Genomic DNA, 19,439 nt, shown 5'->3' with positions numbered 1-19,439 from the left:
AAATAATTTTAATTATTCACATTTACAAATAGGGAGTGTTAAATTGAAAACATTTTATTAAAAAATGTTACAAATAGGACAATACATATTGGGTTAAATGAGAGATTTTTAATTTATAATCATAACTTAAACATAAATTAAGAGAGACTCCCATTTGAAGGCTTTTAACAGCTCAAAAAATCATATTTTCAATATATAAACATACAAATCTCAGTCTTCCATTTGATTTGTAAACATTATACAGGCATGCAATCCTTAGAAACACCTCCAATTTATTTCAAAATAAATTCTGCTCAATTGATCAACAGCCGCAAACCTATGCAAGAACAAGTGTTTTACAAACCATGTACAGTCAAGAGCACAGAAATATCCACAGTAAAAGCTGCACAAATAAATACGTATGTATATACACATATTACAGTACACAATCCCACAGGGATGAGATAATTTCAGATCTACCTGCTGTATTCAGAAACCAGAGTACATTGTGTAAGCACTATGGTTCCTAGTGCTGTTATAGTTTAAAAAAAAGGTATCTAAGTTTTCTGGGATATGCAGCAGAAACCCAAGTAATTGAAATAAAATTGAAATCAACTGACTTCCACAAACCAAATCAACAGTTTCAATATCATTCAGCAAATATTTTGTCATCCTGATTCTTCTGTTTCTGCAAGCATAACCCCTGTGACTCCAGAGGAGACTCCTCCAGCAGTGTAGTAAGTGATGTGAAATAATGCATGTCTTCACCTCACCTCGGTACCTTTGAGTGGAGCAGAGGGGGAACCAGCCTCCTCTTTAGGCAGCAGTGCACTGTTTGCTCACCATCTGGACAGGAGATGGCAAGCTCCCAGTTTAGGATAACTACGTGGCTGAACGTAGGCAGGATTTGGCCAGAAGGCCAGAGTTTTCTGCTTGGCTTCAATGGAAATACCAGACAGCTCGAGTTCAAGATTTCTGAATCATACACAAGGTCAATCATCTTGTCAGCAAAAGGTAAAAACATCTGGACAGCTGCTGATTTGCAGGCAGTTTCATTCTCCAGAAATCCGAGACGTAAGTGAAGGTGGCTGCAGTTCCTGCGGAGAGAACAAAATTCCTCCATAAATCAGAAAACTGGCAGAGATTTGTATTTACTCTCATCTCAGAGGAATTTTGCATGCAGCAGGTAGCAGAACTGCACAAAAGTGTTCCTAATACCATATGCAGCTGGACAGAATGCTAAGCACAGTCACCCTTAAGGAGCTGAACAACCATTTCTACAGCAATAAATCCATCAGTCTTGTTAGGAACTTCCATGCGATGCCAAGATGCATATTAGGTACCCCAAAGCACATGTTGCTGTGTCAGCAGTTGTACAACAATTAGCAGCTCTGATTGATTGCTTGTGTGATTAAAAGAAGAGAATTTGTGAGTGAAGCCATCACATGTGCTTACCTGAAACACCTGAGTTAGACATTCTGGCCAGCACTTTGGAAACTGCCTTCACTGGCTGTTTCCTGCCAGTTCCTATAAAACAAAAAGCGAAAAGTCCTTTAATGACAACAGGTTTTTATCAAATGGATTTTAGCAAAGTGATGGCAGTGGCGTTTTTCTATATTGTTTTTTTGAGACACAACTTACCTGAAAGGAATAAACTTCTTTGCTGCAAGAAGAATAAGAAAAGGTATTAGCATTTCAAGACAAAAACCCTAATTCTTGTTGTCTAAATATTTGGGGTTTGCTATTATTTTTTTCCTTTTTCAGATGTTCATCCAAAAGCCAAACAAGGCATACAAGGAGGGTTCTTGAAAATAATTTTGGAATTTATCTAAGCATGGGAATTACTTTTTCAACAAGCAAGGTGTAGGGCTTTGGAGGTTTTGGGTTTTTTTCCCCTCCACTGAAAATTTTTCGGAAGATAAATAAAGCAGTGGAGCCAGACCAAGTGCTCACCTTTTCTCCTGAAGCGCCTTGCAAGCCAAAGGAGGAATGAAGCTGTGGACAGCAGAGAGGCAGAAGTGGCTGCTATGCCCACGGAGATGTAGCTGGCTTGGTCAGAGGCTGAAAGGATCAAAAGGTTTCAGTGAGATCAAGGGGCACCGATGGTCTTTGAAGCCCTCTCTCCTTCCACCCTTTCCTCGTGCTCTTCAAGAGGAACCAGAACTGCAGCTTGTAACACTGAAGTTTTTTCTTGATGAAACAGGACAGTTCCTGTACATAAGGTTAAAAGCTGAATATCAAAAGTTACCCCATCCATTGCCAGAGTAATGGCAAGGCAGGAAGCTCCCTACACCAGGGTCTGTCTCTAACCTCCAGCCTTGTATAACAACTTGTGCTCCTCTTATTTTTCACGTTGCAGTTCATATTTTAACTCCCTGTGTGCTATTCTTCCTCTTTGAGCAATCCTGCTGAGATCAATGAAATTATTCAAGGATCTAAATTCTGTTCAAGCAGATGAAAGTGGAATTGAGCTTTTAGGACCTCAAGCAAAAGCATTCCAGGCAGGCCAGGGGTGTTCCAGCTGAGGGCAGTGACAGAGCTCTTACTGCCTTGAATGAGAAGGCAAGGCTGAGCTTTCTGTCTTTTGAAATTACAGCCTCCGAGAGAAAAGTTCTGTGAGGCCTTTTGGCTGAGGAGTTCATCCAAGAAACTATCAGACCAAATTTAAAAAAATGTAAAAAGTTTTCTGCTGAGAAACAGACTTATGAATGCAGATTTTCCCACAAGGTTCTGTTTCTCTAGAAAAGCTTTTGTCTCTATTCACATGAAAAAAAAGCTCATAGTAAGAAAGATTTTGTTTAAAAACCAAACAGAATAAACTGAAATCTGGTTGCAGGTTGGATTGGGTTTTTTAAATAGAAAAGAAATCAACATTTTCCACCAAGATCTTTTAGGATTTTCCCCCCTCTTCTATTTTCAAGTATAATGAGGGATTTTGTTGGGCTTTTGAATTCATGGACTTCACTACATGTTCTACCTCACTGGTTGCTATTACCACCACTACCACCCTTCCATGCCTCATCTCACTAAAAATCCAGTGCCACCTCTCTGTGGCAAAATACCTTCACAGGTGGGCGGGCTGGCGCTCCAGTTTCCTGAATGGCTGCACTCAAGAACACGAGAGCCATTGAGACTCCATCCTTCAAGGCAGCTGAAGTGGCAGGAGGTGTTGTAGGTGAAGATCCCAGCCCCGTGGGAGCAATCCATAGAACCGTTCTCAGGAGAGCTCAGGGGTTCACACTGTATGACTGAAACACAAAAAGATACGGTTAAGAGTCACTAAGGGCTTTCCTGTCTTCGGCCCAGTTTTTTGCACTAGCAGGTGTACAGTTTATTTTCAAATTAATTTGACTTTGGGATGGGAGCTGCTCAGAGCCATGAGCAGGCATTCCAAGGCACAGATGAAAACATGGGAGCAAAGAGTTTATTTTGGAGTCAGGGCCCTATAAGAACATGGATTTCTGTGTGTTTCCCAAAGACCAGAAAACTGCATTTTCCAAGTCTTACCTTTGCATTTGGGCACTGGCTCTGACCACTGTCCCTGTGGCAGGCACACAGTGCTGGATGAGCCCTCCAGGACATATCCCTCACTGCACTGGAAATCACAGCGGGAGCCAGAGGTGAGGTCTGCAGGAGCGTGGTCACAGCTCACAGAGCCTTCTGCTGGCCCCGGGACAGCCTCACACCTCACAGCTGCAGCACAAGGAGCACAACAGCAATCAGCACAGGCGCTGCAGGGGAGCAACACGGCAATGCTGACAGCCCTGAGGGCTTGGGGGAGCAGGGATAGGGAAATTACCTGCACAGGTTGGCTGCTGCCTGTCCCAGGCCCCAGAGGAGCCACACTGCAGCGTAGCTGGTCCTGTCAGGGTAAAGCCTTCCTCACAGGTGAACTCACAGGTGGTTCCCCAGGTGAGCTGCACAGAGGGATGGGAGCAGTTCACAGCCCCATGGGCAGGAATTTCCAAGGCAGGACAGGTCACAGCTGAAAGGCACAAGAGACAGCATAGAGCTTAGCTTGGAGTAGGTCAGGATAAACACTCTTCTAGGAGCTGGCAAGAAGACATGTCCTGCCTGGGGCTGTCCCCTACAGAGCCACCATACCTCCCTTCAGACCTAGCAGTCTCAGAAATAGAGATTTCAGCAGGTTACACAGTGCAGCCAGAACCCTTAAATATGCACCCAAAGCATACAAGTTATCCTGGGAATGGCTCCAGATTACTCTCCACCCTGTACTGCATAAACTGACACTCGCTCCCATTTGGGGTTTAGGGAATAAAGAATCCCTGCCAGAAGACTCCACTCTAAAAGTGTGTTATTGTGTGTGCTGGGGACACTGCCCCAGAGTGTTGACACCCTGCACTGCTGTTTCCTCACTAATCCACAAGGCTAAATGACCCCACCTTGAGATCTGCTCGTGAAAAGTGCTACAGACGTGGTGAAAATGAATGTTACTCTTTGATTACTCTTGACTGAGAAAACTTCTTCAGATTCTTCAAACTTCAATCGATGGTCTGCAACCCAGCAAGTCTTACCTTTGCATTTGGGCACTGGCTCTGACCACTGTCCCTGTGGCAGGCACACAGTGCTGGATGAGCCCTCCAGGACATATCCCTCACTGCACTGGAAATCACAGCGGGAGCCAGAGGTGAGGTCTGCAGGAGCGTGGTCACAGCTCACAGAGCCTTCTGCTGGCCCCGGGACAGCCTCACACCTCACAGCTGCAGCACAAGGAGCACAACAGCAATCAGCACAGGCACTGCAGGAGAGCAACACGGCAATGCTGACAGCCCTGAGGGCTTGGGGGAGCGGGGATAAGGAAATTACCTGCACAGGTTGGCTGCTGCCTGTCCCAGGCCCCAGAGGAGCCACACTGCAGCGTAGCTGGTCCTGTCAGGGTAAAGCCTTCCTCACAGGTGAACTCACAGGTGGTTCCCCAGGTGAGCTGCACAGAGGGATGGGAGCAGTTCACAGCCCCATGGGCAGGAATTTCCAAGGCAGGACAGGTCACAGCTGAAAGGCACAAGAGATAACACAGAGCTTAGCTTGCAACAAACCATAAAAAGTCTTTTTCTTTTCTGAAACATAGAAACACACCCACTAAACAGGAGCAGCTTTAGAAAGGGGTCTACAATGTCACCATCTCAGAAAGCAGACAGAAAGAGAAATGTTTTAAAATGGGAAACTGGCTCTTAAGGCAAGACTGTTAATTCATCTGCAGCTCATGACAGCAAATGTTTACAATTCAAAATTTCCCTATTTTGACTGCTGCTGGGTGATCTTTGATGCTTTTATTTGCTTAGGAAAGTATCTCATTCTAAGTCAAACACCTCAGAAAATGATTCCTGCAGTCAGGATAAGTGGCCTGCTAAGTCATCTCAATTCCCTATTCCCACCTAAGAGTTGGAAAAGTCTTTCCCTGCAAGGAACAAGGCCAGAACATTCATCCTACTCATTTCACCTCCTCAGGAACAGAGACCCATGTACTGAAATAAAATAGCACCTACACCATGTAATTAGTTACAAAGGAATTGGTCAAACTTCAATTTGCACCCACTGCCAGAGCAGCACTGAGGTTTACAGGGCCATGTGCAATGCAGAAGGCTCACCTTGGCATGCTGCAAGGGGGGCAGACCAGAGCCCAGCAGAGGTACAGTGAACAGATTCCAGTGCAGTCAGCTCATAGCCCTCCTCACACCCAACTGTGCAGGACGAGTTGTAGCTGAAGTCCCCCAATGGATGTTGGCACTCAAGGCTCCCATGATCAGGTTTCTTTAGTGGATCACAACTCTTAACTTCAAAGAAGAACAAGAAGGTACACAGTCACTCTCTTTGGCTGAACAGGTAAACCAAGAAGCCAAACGGAACACTAGCTAGCATGAGTTGGTCCAAAAGGAGGATGAAATAATCTTACCAAACTCGCATTCAGGCCCATAGAAGCCAGGGTTGCAATGGCAGGTGTGATTGTTGATAGTCTCTATGCATTCACCATGGCCACTGCAGAGAGATGGGTTGCAAGAAGCTGGGAGAAAAAAAAAAAAAAAAAAAAAAAAAAGGCAAATTATGAAAGAGTCAACAACAGCCACTAATGAAACCAGGCTAACACTTTTTTCATCTTTCTGACAGCCTAACATCAAACAAGCCCTTTGTATAGCAAAGGAAAATCAGAGGGTTTGGTGTTTAGGGTTTTCCTGTCATTTCACAGAAGAATTTCTGAAACGCACACCTTTTACAGACTAGCTCACAATAAAAGGATTCTGCTGGCTGGAAACTCCAAGACCACTTGGTCTGAGGTAAATATTAGATGAAGTTAAACAAAGTTATCCCAGCCACCACTTCATCTCCCCAGAGTCACACTGGAATGACATTTATCACATCATACCTGTGTAGCACAAGGCCACCTTCTTTTTCTCACACTGCTCATCATTCCATTTGCCATCATCCTTCCCTCTTTTGATGTAGATCTCAACACAGTCCTCGTTGTTCCCTTTGCCATTTGGCTCCCCTGAAGCCCAGTTTCTTGCTTCTTCTGTCAGTTCTTTGTTAGTTCCAGTCCAGGTCCACACATCATTAATTTTTCTGATTCCAATCCAGTAGTAACCCGGATTGTAGGGTAGGAAGGCATTGAGATGCTTGATTTCCTCCTTGTTCTGGATGGCAACCAGGTTAGTATACTTCTTTCTGCACCACAGCTCTGCTTCCCTGTAGGTCATGTTTGTGTCTGAATAATGGTATGTCCACCCATTCACCCCCTGCAGCACTGTAAGTCCTAGAACGAGAAGATATCCAAAAGTTGGCGCCTGACTTCTCCCCTCCTCTCTCACTAGAAGAGGACATTTAAGCTCTATAAATACTGCAAACTTGTCAGTATCTGAAAATGCATAAAAACTAGTGGTAACTATTTTATAAACAATTCCCTGGCAAGCTTCAAACCAAGCAAGTCAGCTTCAAGTACAGAGGCTTCAGCCTATGAAACTATGTCTGACCACACAAAGCTTTGAGACTATAGGAGCCAACTGTGGCTTTGACAGGCAAGCAGGGAAAACGTGCCATTGCATCCAGAGGTTTTTCTGTGTGAACACAGCCTCAGGTTAATTAGGGCAGGTTCAAAAATTCTGCTTGATGCTGAGCTCAAAGAGAACAGTCACACTAATATTGCCATCCCACTAGTTTTCTACACAGAGAAATGCACACTTACCATAGGTAAGAAGAGACAGGAACTGCAAGCAAATCATGTTTCCAAGAGTTTTCTCTATCTTTTAAGCAGATGGCTATGAGAAATCAAAGAAACACATTAGTAAAAAACAAATACTGAGCTGTCAAAATTACATATAAACTACTGACCATGCAATTTTTTGCTACATACTTTTAAACAAGATTTAAGTAGGATTTCCACTTCTGGGAAATTACTCATTTTAAAGCAGTTTTAAATATCAAGATACTTTAAAATGTAAGCAGCTTTTAAGGAGCGCAAACACAGATTTCTAGCTGTCCAGTTCTCCTTTAGCTGGGTAGTGAAACAGAAAAGCAGAGTCCATTCCTACTCACAGTTTGTAGCTGCAGTGTCCAGGTGATAGAATTCCTCTGCGCTGCTTCCCAGGGACTGCTTTCTGTGGCTAAGTGGATGAACTCAGCCGTGAAAATCAAATTCAGCTTCAAGTGTCTGGACTCTGTGATGCTCTGCCTTTTATTCCCTCAACTAAGCCTGCCCTCCACGAGACGGGAAATTTCACGTGGAAAAAAATTTCTTGGAAAATCCCAGGATCTGGCCCTCCCACACACGTCAAGACGGATGTTACCCCTTGCCAGATCAGCCCTCCCAGAAAGACGCACTGTGCTGACAAACTGCCAAGTGCCACATTACTTTTACTGACAGAAACACACAATTCCAGGATGTCAAGGAGGAGGATGACAATTAACTTGAATTAATTGCATGAATAAGCAGATTCCAAATTTTCCCCTGGAATAATGTTTTGCAGCGAGGAGGTGTCAGCTCTTCTGGTCTCTCAGTAGGAAAGGCACCAACGCTCAAAGCTGGTTAACCAAGTCAGAGTGAAAATGGGAACCGCAGCACTGGACGAGCCCTTCCTTGTGGATCTCAGCTGTGCAGAACTCTCATTTGTGGTCAGGTTTGCCAGCCCCAGGATTGCTGGAACTCTTCACAATACAGGTCCATCAGTCACCTGTAGCAGTCAAGCTTGAAACGTGGACCTTGCTTTGAAGAGTCCCTTGAACCGTACTCTTCAATGTCCTGATCTCAATAGAGTTACAGCTCCTCAACAGGTGCATATAATATTTCAGGTGGACAAGACAATACACCGGGAATTCATGCACATTTATTATGTATATCCTGATTAATTATACTGCTGCATAAAGCTTCACCATTATGGATGGGATTTAATGAGGCCGAACATGCAAAGGACTCAACGAGCGCTGGCAGGAATAGGAGGCCACAGGGTAGCACCCACTTCATATCTGTATGTAAGCATAGTTAAAATTTATAAAGTGCAGGCTGGAGCTCTGATTTTGGAGCCTCAGCCTGTTCTAACAGAAGAAAAATCGGTGGCTTCTGGATTCCAAGTTAACGTCAACAGGTATCGCGCAATTTTTTCACCAAAAACCCCTCAATTGTCAGGTAGCCAAAGATCTCTGCCCATGAAAGAAATCATCTCAGAAAAGAGCATGGAATAAAGAGTATATATTTTAAAACAGCCTCAGCTACTAATGAATCAGGAGAGCTGACTAGAAATTTCAACAAAGACTCAGAAAGCAAGTCAGTTACTGAAGAGAGTGAGGATTAAAAACAACACACTGAATATTTGTAGGCAGAGGAACACTTTCTAGCAGGTGTGAACTAGCAAAGCTAGAAACACAATGGACAATCAAGAAACTCTGCAAAGCTGAGGTTAGCTTTTGGCTGGCCTGGGCAAGCCTTGCTCAGAAGAACCAGACTTCCTGAGGCTTCCAGGCAGCATCAGATCAGGACTTTAGCCTCAAACTTTATTTAGCCTCAAACTGGGAATGAAAACTCTTCCTGTCTGCCAGCCCTTCTCTGTCAGGAGGCTTTACCACCTGAAGAACACAGACAGAAGCTGGTATTTTACTGGACCTGTACAACACATTATGCATAAGGGCCTAATTTCACAGGGGTTCTGTAAACATTATTCTAATACTAATGTTAATAACTAATGTTAATCAGTCTTGATTGCCTTGATAGGGCAGGGTTTTGTTGTTGTTGTTTGTTTTCTAAAACAATGATCAGCTGTTATAACTGTATGCATAGAAAATTTATAGACAATTTCAGGACAGTTTTTATGCTCCTAGGCGCCAAGAGGCAGAAAATGCTACGTCTTTTCCTGGAGATTCCCTTTTCCAAGTCATTTAATGAGCTTCCTACTGGTAAGCACTCATCCTTGTCATGGCAGAAACTCTGAAGAAAGCTCTGAGGAAACTTTATCAGAATTCCTTTGCCAATGGAATCTCCGGAGGAAGGAAGAGCTTATTTCATAGTTTACAGTAGTCTTCCTTTGCCGGGGCTGTCTGAGACCTCTTGTCTGCAGGAGATAAAGAAAGCCCCACAAAAAATAACAAAACACCAAAGCCTACAAGCAATATGCTTGTAAAAACTCCAGCCTAAAAAAAGACTGTTTCTTTTTGTTGGCTGTATTCCCTTGTGCATCACTGGCATGGGGCTCTTTTTGGTTTTTCCCAGGGAATTCTGCTATCCACTGACTATATTCTTATTTCCCTGTAAAGTACTGGAAGATGAAGGCAAAATTTTCAGGAAAAAAGAAAGCCTGAAAATCATTCTCAAAGCCCCACAATAGAGGTTAAACCTCATTATTAAAAGTCAAAGGCATTTAAAAACTTCAGGGGGACTGGGATTCCTATGAGTCAAAGCTCATGTTGGATGCTAAACTACATATATATTTCAGGTAAAATACCTGTGATACAGTTACTTAGGTTGAACTGTAGATAATCAAGCTAAAATGCCATGAAGCCTGATCTTAACTGCTTTCTCTGTTACTTATTTATCCTCTTTTCAAAGTTATTTCACATTCATGCTTTTTTTTACTCTTTTGCAATTGATTTGGGAATGAGAGATCCTCGCTGCTTGTGCTGTACAGAGATGGATGAAATTGTTGCTCTCTTCTAATGCTACATGAGCATAGACACAGTTCCTTAAAATTAATACATTTCCTCTCTTCTAGAAAAATAGGAGACTCTAAATACAAATTTTACGAAATGCTGAACACTTCTTGTTCCTATACACTTCCGACTTTCATTTGCACAAGTGAAAGCCCAGCTTTTTATAGGGAACACTCCAGATCACATCTTCTCCCTTACAAACAGAGATGCATGGATAATTATGCAGGCACAACTAATTTTCCAGTTGGAAGGTTCACTTAAGAGGCCACTCTGAGACATAAAGGGTAGGAAAGGGCTATATAAATATATCAGGAATGAAAACAACAAAATCCAGCCAGGTCTGCTATTTCAAGGACAACAATTGACAGAGGACATGTCAAATGTGATTTCTTTCTATATAAAGGAAAGATAATATTCACTGCAATAGTGCCATGCATTGGGAAAAGAGAACAGGTCAGATTATGGAGTGAAGACTATTTAGGCTGGTTACAACCAATCAAGCTACGTTTAAAAGAATCCAAACCCTCAGTAGTTAACTTGGAGAATATGAGAAATAGGTGTAAAAAGGTGGACAAAAAGCAAATATTGCCTCTCTGTATCTCAGAAAAGAAGATCAAGGTAATTTGAATATAGGCCTTCCATGTGAGCACCTAGAAAAGACACTAGAACATTGAAAAATGTTAAAGAAAACCATTGAAAAATCAGCAGAAGGCTGCTAGGCTGTCAAGAACAGCTGACATTGACACGATTGATCTGTTCCTGGCAGATCAACCTGGCTTGTGCCTCAAAGCTGTTTCAGTAATAAAGAAACAATAGCGCACCATGGTTTGTTATGATTAAGATTTTTAATATCATCCCATGAGACTTTCTTATGAGGAAACAAGTGAAACAATGCTTAGCTGAAATCACCATAAAATTAGCACACAAGGGATGGAATCACTACTCAAAGAGCAGTTTTTCAAAGAACCCTATCTGTCCAAGAGAACTGATTTATTCCCGCCCCGCTGTAAAAAAAGGGCACTGGAGGAAAGAAATCTTTACAATCTTCTAAAACCCCAAAGGTGTTTGAGAGTACTTAGAAGGAACGTGATCAACAGTGTTTCACATCCACTTGGTGCATAACAAGTAGTGGTGGATTGATTTGTAGTGACTAAACTTTAATTCAAATTTTTACGAAGAGGCCATGAATTGCTAAAGCAGAGGTTTTGTAGAGATTGCCTTTCCATTGGAAATTTGTAAATTTTGCTTTGAGAAACATTTTTTTAGTATCTCTATCAATATCTCAAGAAAATTTAATGCAGTGGAAAAGTATTTTACTTTATCTGAAACTCTGCTGAACTTGAAGAAATCACAAATCCAAGAAAAATACAGAATGTGGTGGGATCCCAGGTAAACAGAGTATATAGATGTACATTTGTACATACAGAAAAAGATAGAGAATAATTTCCCATGTCTTTTTTAAAGACTGGTTCTTTATCTACAAAATTACATCTTCATTTACATATCAACAGACAAAACCAGAGCTTTAAGTGCCTCTGAGTAATCCAGTTCCACCTCTCTTCTTGAAGATATTTTTGTCATTCCTAAATTAAAACACTTCATAAGTGTTTATTCCAAAGTGCTTTGCATAACGGACATTTATCCCATGGTAAAGAGTCATAGAACCACTTGAAATTTTGAAATAGTGGAAAAACCTCCAGCTTCACCCACAGTAATAGTCACTAGGAGAGGAAAAATAAGAGATTTAGCTAGCTTTGAAAGGGGAAAAGGAGTTCTAGTGCCAGTAGTGAAGATGTTTCCTGTTTGGGGAAGATCTGGCAAAACTTAATTCTTTAGAAACTAAGAGACAAAGGGTTTAAGGCACAAATTTTCCCTGAGGACCAGATGGGAAGAAAAGATAATTTCTGAAAACATACTCATCCCTGAACCTGTGTCTGATTAAGTGTGAATAAGGTAGGCAATGCAACTTCTACAAAGATGCTGGAATTTCTCAAGGCTGCCTAAGGCAGTCTCCACTCTGTCTGGAGTGGAACCCCAGGAGTTAGAAAATCTTATCTCTACTTCTCCTTTCGGGAATTCTGATGTGACTCATAGTGCTCAATTTCCTCCAAACAGGCAAAAATATCCATTGAAGACTCTAACGTGAGGCTGGAGGGTCACTTGCACTGTCCAGATGTGATTCAGAGCATTGAAACATGAAACAGAACCAAGGAGCGGAGAAAACAACAACTCACGCCTCGAGTTAAGATGAAAGCAGGACTGGCCTTAACATCACACACTGGCTGCCTGCAGTGGCAGGTGGAGGAACTTGATTGTTTCTAATTCCACTGTTGGAAATCGTGGCAGAGAAGTTCTTGGAGCCTTGTCACACCCTTCATGCACTGACTGTTCATTTACTGTCCCAGCTCTGTTCCACAGCGCCATGGTCTCAGCAGGGGAAATGTCCCAGAAGTCACAGTGACAGGGGATGCTGGCTCTGAGGAACAGAACCATTTTGGCAAGTGAGAAGAGTGATCAAATTTCGGGATTAGGAGATTAAGTAGGTGGTTGAGACTGTAAAAGTGGTCATCATGGTTTTGGTTTTACAGATTCTTTGCATAGCTTCTGCCTAGCTCTGTTCCAATAAAATACTGGTTTGACTTATCAGAGAGCATGTGGCCTTATCAGCAGCACTGGAGTGCTGACATGACCCACCATTCTTCATGTGCTGTATCAGGAGAAAGAAGCTACAAAAAGGAAGATACAGCAGCTTCACTTCCTTACTGATGCATTTCACCATGAATTTATGAATTCCAAGCTTCAGGTCTGTTCTCTTCAGTGCTCAAGTTCAGCTTTAGGTACATCATTTTTATACATCATTGAACACAGTATTTAACATGTTTGAGTCCTTAACTACAGTAGTATTCAAGAGCAATCATTAAATCATTAAACACAGCATTCATTATAATAACGATCCTGAAAGGTCTGTCACCAAAACTACTGGAATTCTATGGAATGAGAACTTGCCACTGGGTATCTGAAATCTTCAAGGCAGAAGACCAAAGCACAAGGAACAACTGCACAGCACTGAGAAGTAAAACCTGACCCAAGAACAGCCAAAGTGTATCATTCAGACCATTCACAGCTTCTCTCAGTCAACAGACCATAAGAGAACAGAAGTTCTTGAATTAAGGACTCTTTCAGGAGCTTTTTTTTTTTGCCACAACCATACCATATATGAATTATTCAGAGAGAGAAATTATTTTCCATCAGCTGGATAAGTAGTTACTTTTTAGGGCAGCCATTTTTAACACAAGATCATTAGTGAAGTGTACTTTAATTGCTGCATATAATTATTGTTTCAAGAACAAAGAACTCACCACTAACATTGAAAGAAATGGTGTTAAATTACTTAATTTTATTGCTTCCCAGACAAGAAAACCCCAACAAACTGGCGCCACAAGGTCTTTTAAAGTTTCAGTAACTGGTACCAAGAAAATGAGGACTTCCCTTATTTCCAGGGCTTGAAAACAATACTTTAACTTTTCCAGCGAAGATTTTGCATCTCCAACACTTTCAGATTTCTTGACTCATCAGGAAGGATGACCTGTCACCCATCCTGAAATTGTTCCAATTTTATGTTTGAGCCTAAAAAGCGATCCACAGAGTCAGCTTTCTCAAGTGCTGAGTATGTACCCCACCCTACAAACCCCCTTAATAACCCTTCACAGGTAAAGGGTTGTCAAGCACTGAAACAGCCTGCCCAGGGAACTGGTGGAGATACTTAGATGCTTAGGGACTTGGTTTAGTGGTGAATTCAGCAGTGTTAGGTTTCTATTTGGATTCTGACCTTACAAGGCTTTTCCAAACAAATGATTGATTCCGTATTTATCATTCCTGGTTCATACTAGTTGTGGTTTTTTCTTCTCATTTATCAATAGGCATTTACCCATCATTTTGTAGTCACATGATTGCAATCAATAGCAGAGTCTGGTTATTTGGCCCGCAGAAGTAGTATCACTTTCATAACAGGTATGGTATCAGCAGAAAGAGAAGAAATTGCCATTTACCAGCTATAATATAGTACTGGGCCTGCATACAACATTCTAACTTCAGGCAGTTAAGAGCTCAGTTAATCTAAATCCCCGCAATGAGGGGTACATAAATACAGTGGGGAAGCTACCCCAGTCTCGAAATAAAATGAAAGATCCAGATTTATGCCCATCTGAAGATAAGTAAATTAGGAGTGCAGCTGCTCTATACCCTCTAGGGTCAAATACAGACAAAGGTTTATCTAAAGGTTAAGTCAAAGGACATAATTTACATCCAGAATTATGCTAGTAAGACTTCATACCATTACACTCCCCATCCATCATCTTCATTCTGATTTTTTCTTAGGAGCTGCAATCCCAACACCATGACAAAGGAAGGACATGGTTTCCCTGCTGAGTGCCTCCAGCCCTAAAACTACCAATCAAAAATCCCTCGTATCTCTACTCCATGAATGCAAATGTGTGAGCTTATCTTGAAGAAAAGCAGCTGAAAGGCCCATCCTGATATTCAGGATGTCACATATCCCACATAAATGAACTCTGATCAATTAAACAGCTCATTCACACTGTTTGTCTCTGCAGACCACAAAGGAACAGCTGGGCCTCGGGAATCATCACCTGCACACTGCTTCCATCATGCCCCCAACATATGGTGCAAGGCACGGACACCAAGAGCAGGGAAGGACAACCAAAGGACAGCAGAGCCCTGGAAACAAACCTAGAGAGCTGTTTCATTGAACAAGGGGATTCTGGGCATGTCCCACGTTCTCTCACTTCAAACATTAGCAATCCTGTGACAGGCAGGTGATTTTTATGGTCATTCAGAAGGAGAGCCAGGAGAATGACACCTCCTGGTAGGAAAGTCCAGGCTTTTCAAGGAATACATGCCTTGAGCTCCCTTCTAAAGAAATGCTTCTCCAGAAGCCTGTTAGAAATTTATGTTTAAGCCTGAGGAAGAGGAAGCATCTAGGAAGGCTCAGAAAAGTAAAGAAGGTGCTCAGAAGTTTTCTGCATAGAAACAGATATGGCTGGTACAAAATATCCAAATGGATTAAAAAAGCTTTTTGTGAGTAAATGTAGACCAGAAATCAGAGGGGTTTTTTAGCCAGCAGAGCAATGGGGTTATAAAACTGCCTTCTATGAGGAGCAGAACAAAACTTGGTTTGTCCCAGATCTTGTTCAGTTTCTGAAAGGGATCGTTGTTTATGAAAGCAAGATATGAGGGATCCAGAAGAGGTCCTTCACACTCCAGTATGCTGGAGGTTTGCCCGGATTCCTAAACTTCAGCACACAAACCAAGCCTCTGGCTCCTGAACTATAAACACACAGGTGCCAAAGATACCAATCCGAGAGAGATAATGTTATTATACTGCATTTGTTCTGGCCTCTTTGCTAATCTGAGGAGCTGCTAATCAACAGCTGTAGAAGAAGAATCTTCATTAAATCCTATTAAATTAAATGGGACAAGCAGCAAAGAAGACCTGTGATCTTTGATGTCCATGGCAGAATTCACAACAGTGCATCTCCTTTGCACGAGTGTATGATGCATTCTCCTGATCAATCCTAGGGTCACTCCCTATCATGGGCTGGCACAGTTTTGTTTTCTGGTTATAGAGAAATGTGAAATGTTTTTCCCTGACAGGACCATGGAGTGGTTTGGGGAGGGGGGAAGGACAGGGACCTATCAGAAAGCTAGCCAAGATATTGGCAGCTAGTTTGACCAATAAGGCATGTCAATGCGACTTTGGAAAGGACATTTAAAACTCCAATCTGCAGCAGGTCGCTCTCTTGCTTTGGAATCAGCCATGGGTTGATCACCGTAGGCGGTGATTGGGTCTGGGTCGGGCCCTGCTGCCCCTTTGGGTGTCCGGGCCGGGCTCAGCCGGGCCTCTGAGAGCTGCTGCCCGCACAGAGAGAGCCTGGGCCGGCTGAGCCCCTTTCCCCTCCTTGCTGGCAGGGAAGAGGGGCAGCTGCAGTTCGGCAGTGCTGGCCACATGCTCAGACCACGGCAGAAGGGGCCAAGCCATGGCCCAGCCTAATCACCGCTGGCAGCGGAGAAAGCAAGCCTGCAGCTCCATAACAACTCTGAGCTGAGCCACCCTGGATGAGACCGAGGGGTGGAAAAAAGGACATCTGCCAGCTTCCTCCATCAGCACAGCTTTGCAGTTTCTTCAGCCCCTGCAGCCTGGAGCCTGTACATGGCCCTTGCAGGCCTGGGTGAATTTAACCCTCTCCTAGCAACATGGAGCTTCTAAGCACTACTCTTCCTTGAGAGAAAGAAGAAAGAAAATTGAGGGTACATAGAACAGACACCGCATGAAGTCAGTAGATTAGAAGTGAAAGAACTAATAATATTGGACAAGGATTGAAGAAGTGGACATTTTTAACCGGACTTCTCTAGGGTAAACTATGGAGAAATGGACTGTTCTTTGCAGCATCTTAGTGTTGTTGGGGAGAATGCTAATTCTGATCAAAATTGAGGACTGATGTAATTGAGATTTAATTGAGAACTTTAAAGCCTCCGCTCCTGGGTTAAAAGGAGGTCTCAGCCTTTGAGACAAAGATGATTTTAGACTGGAAGAAGTATTTGTAAATAGTACCTCAGATACACTGAGAAGCTTTGCTGATAGAACATCACAGTCTGCGAAAACTCCGGGCTATAGCAGATGTGTGACATTGGGAGCACTGGACTATTTTGTCTTGTGGCAAATGTCTCCATGAAAAAACCTTAGAGAGACTCTTCTCCTAAAGTAATGAGTGATTATGCCTAAATAGTGAAACTGTCTGAAAATCACAAGTTGTGTCTTTCTATGTTGTTTAATAAGAAAGTTAATAGTTTGTAAGGGGGAAGAGAAGGGTGTTTTAAAGTTTAAGTTTTCTTTTTCTCAACTTTTTTTTTCATTCCTTTAGTGTGTGTTAATAAAACTATTTCTGTTTATTTTTAAGCTTAAGCTTGTTTTGTTTTTATTCTCCTAATCTCTCCCTCCCACAGAAAAAGAATAAATACTAAAACCTCTACACTCCCCCTCTGCAATAAAAAAATAAATTTGCAAGTACAGGTAACACTAGCCTTCATTTTACTTTCTCTTTTGTGTGAGGGTTGCATGCAATGGAAAGCACCTACTTCAAAAGCCTTTCCTTAATATTTTCCTGTAATACAAGCATGGGCTAAATGTATCTTTACATCTTGTGCTCTCTGTCAGAGAGCTTAATAAAAGGAGAAATTTATACACCTGGAGTTCAAATTGCTTCAAATTGATTGCTTCCCTTTTCCTGACTCTAGTAGCCTGAATTGATCCAATGGCTTGAGAGAATCTCACGTTTTCACGGCAGCACAGTGTACAGTTAACAGCTTTGCAAAATAATATTACTTTTCTAGTCATTTGCCATTTAGAGTTTAAATTGCTAGATAAATGAAGATGTTTTGGCATTAGGATACTCTGAGCTCACAGGACCTGATGATAGGAAGGACATTAACAGAGCAATTTCAGCCACTTGGGTGCAGTCCAAATCCTACAAACTGCAATGCAAAACAAGACCCAAACAATGTTTTTTAGGACTCTGCTGCAAAGAGACAAGATGACACTTGACCAAATAAGTAAAAAACCCCTTAATTTTTTTCAGAAAATAGCGCCAAGTCCCCTGTCCCAGTTAGCCATGAGGAAGCCCATGACAAAAGGAAAGTTGCAAAGAGACAAGGTGTCACTTGACCAAATAAATAAAAAACCCCTTATTTTTTTCAGAAAATAGCGCCAAGCTCCCTGTCCCAGTTAGCCATGAGGAAGCCCATGACAAAAGGAAAGTCCCTCCGTGCCGTTTTGTTGGAGACAGGCTGTGCCTGGTTGAAGACCCCTGTCGCCCCATTCTATCCTCTCTGCACCCCTGAGGCCCACAAAGTGACACGCCAGCAGTTCCCACCAGCAGCGGGGAATTTTTGTCTATGGCCTAAAAGCCAACAGGAAGCTCCTAATATTGGGCACGGCATAGGAAACTACTCTTGGAAAAGATGGGTGCTTGGGAAGGGAAAAGCATTAACAAAAACGGGACAGAGCTCTGCTGGGACTATTTCTAAGTCACAAAATTATCTGCTCAAACTCATGTCGGGTGAAGCCTGATGCCAGTCCTTCTTGTTGAGAGCAAATTCCTTTCAAGTTTCACTTCTAAGGTATGCCACAAGTATTTCCTTTGCCATCTACCACTGCTGTTTGTTGCTAGTTCTTTCCGTGCATCATAACTGAAATGGGGCAATAAAGGTTTTCGCAGCCACGCAACAGGCTGTGAAACCTTTCACAGTGCTTGAGGAAATGAAGGAAACCATTCCAGTGAAAAAGAAAAACTGGAGTTCACGCAAAAAACCTGCTTCCATAACGCTTTGTTAATACAAAGGATAAATCAAAACATTAAATAATAAGGCAGACTAGTAAACAAAGGAACCAAGGAATAAGCTAAGCGCACAAGACCAGACCATCCTAAATTACTGGAAACGGACGTAGAACGCTAATCCTACAGGCCTTTACTTCTAGACAAAGCAAGCTTAAGCAACCACCTCAACTCCACAAGACCTTCTAAGCCTCCTTATCCTAACTAGGCACAGATTTTGTCACTTTTTCTGCCTGCATTGAAAATCCCGAACAGCTGAGAGAGGAGGCTTGGTTTCTACTTAATGAGCTTCACACCTCTTCACCCTTTAAAATTTAGTTAATAAGGATTCAGCTCCCCAGGGCTCTAGTCTTTTTTCCTCGCAGGTTTGCTGTTGCTCTGTGTACAGATGAGGTAACTAACAATAGTCTTTGAAACAGCAAAATGCTTGAGGTTTTTTTATTTAATGTTTGTTACAATTAACAAAGTGACTCAGGAAGCAACTTTAGTTGTAAAGCAGAGAATCTCAAAATAGTCTAACTAACCACCAGCTTACATTTACCTTTGTAGTGTCTCTAAATGCTATATTTAGATGATATGTATTCTTCCCGTTTTACTCATGCTTTTCATGATATCTTAATTTATATAGCATTTTATTTGTGTTTTTAGAGGAAGTATTCAAGTACTAGTTTTAAAGCTGTTATTGATGGAAAAAGTAATTTCAACATTTACTTAATATTTGCATGTATGAAAAGAATAAAATAGTTTAGTTAGAAGTGATCTAGAGTGTAAGTTAAAAAAGTGATTACGTTGAAGTGCCGGATGTTTTAAAGTTTTCAAAAGAGTTCTGGTCTTGAACATACTAAATTCCTCTGATTTTGGAGTGAACACTTGGTACAATATACTCTTACTTCAGCACTG

General features: G+C 42.1%; 1 protein-coding gene across 1 annotated transcript; it reads right to left on the bottom strand.

Annotated features, from left to right (window-relative positions):
• Positions 1-250: 250 nt before the first annotated feature.
• On the bottom strand, positions 251-7,602 carry SELE (selectin E). The gene is made up of 14 exons (XM_040073060.2): positions 7,528-7,602; positions 7,178-7,250; positions 6,362-6,748; positions 5,894-6,001; positions 5,589-5,774; positions 4,807-4,992; positions 4,515-4,700; positions 3,779-3,964; positions 3,487-3,672; positions 3,042-3,227; positions 1,933-2,040; positions 1,621-1,642; positions 1,435-1,506; positions 251-1,076 (listed from the first exon to the last, which is right to left on the bottom strand). Exons 2-13 carry the CDS (start codon positions 7,212-7,214, stop codon positions 1,449-1,451), a joined length of 1,836 nt encoding a protein of 611 aa, XP_039928994.1. The 5' UTR covers positions 7,215-7,250; positions 7,528-7,602; the 3' UTR covers positions 251-1,076; positions 1,435-1,448.
• Between the last annotated feature and the right edge of the window lie 11,837 nt (positions 7,603-19,439).

This window comes from Hirundo rustica, chromosome 9 (assembly GCF_015227805.2).
Source record: "Hirundo rustica isolate bHirRus1 chromosome 9, bHirRus1.pri.v3, whole genome shotgun sequence".
NCBI classification, from domain to species: Eukaryota; Metazoa; Chordata; class Aves; order Passeriformes; family Hirundinidae; genus Hirundo; species Hirundo rustica.
This window is presented reverse-complemented; position numbering and strand designations above follow the sequence as displayed.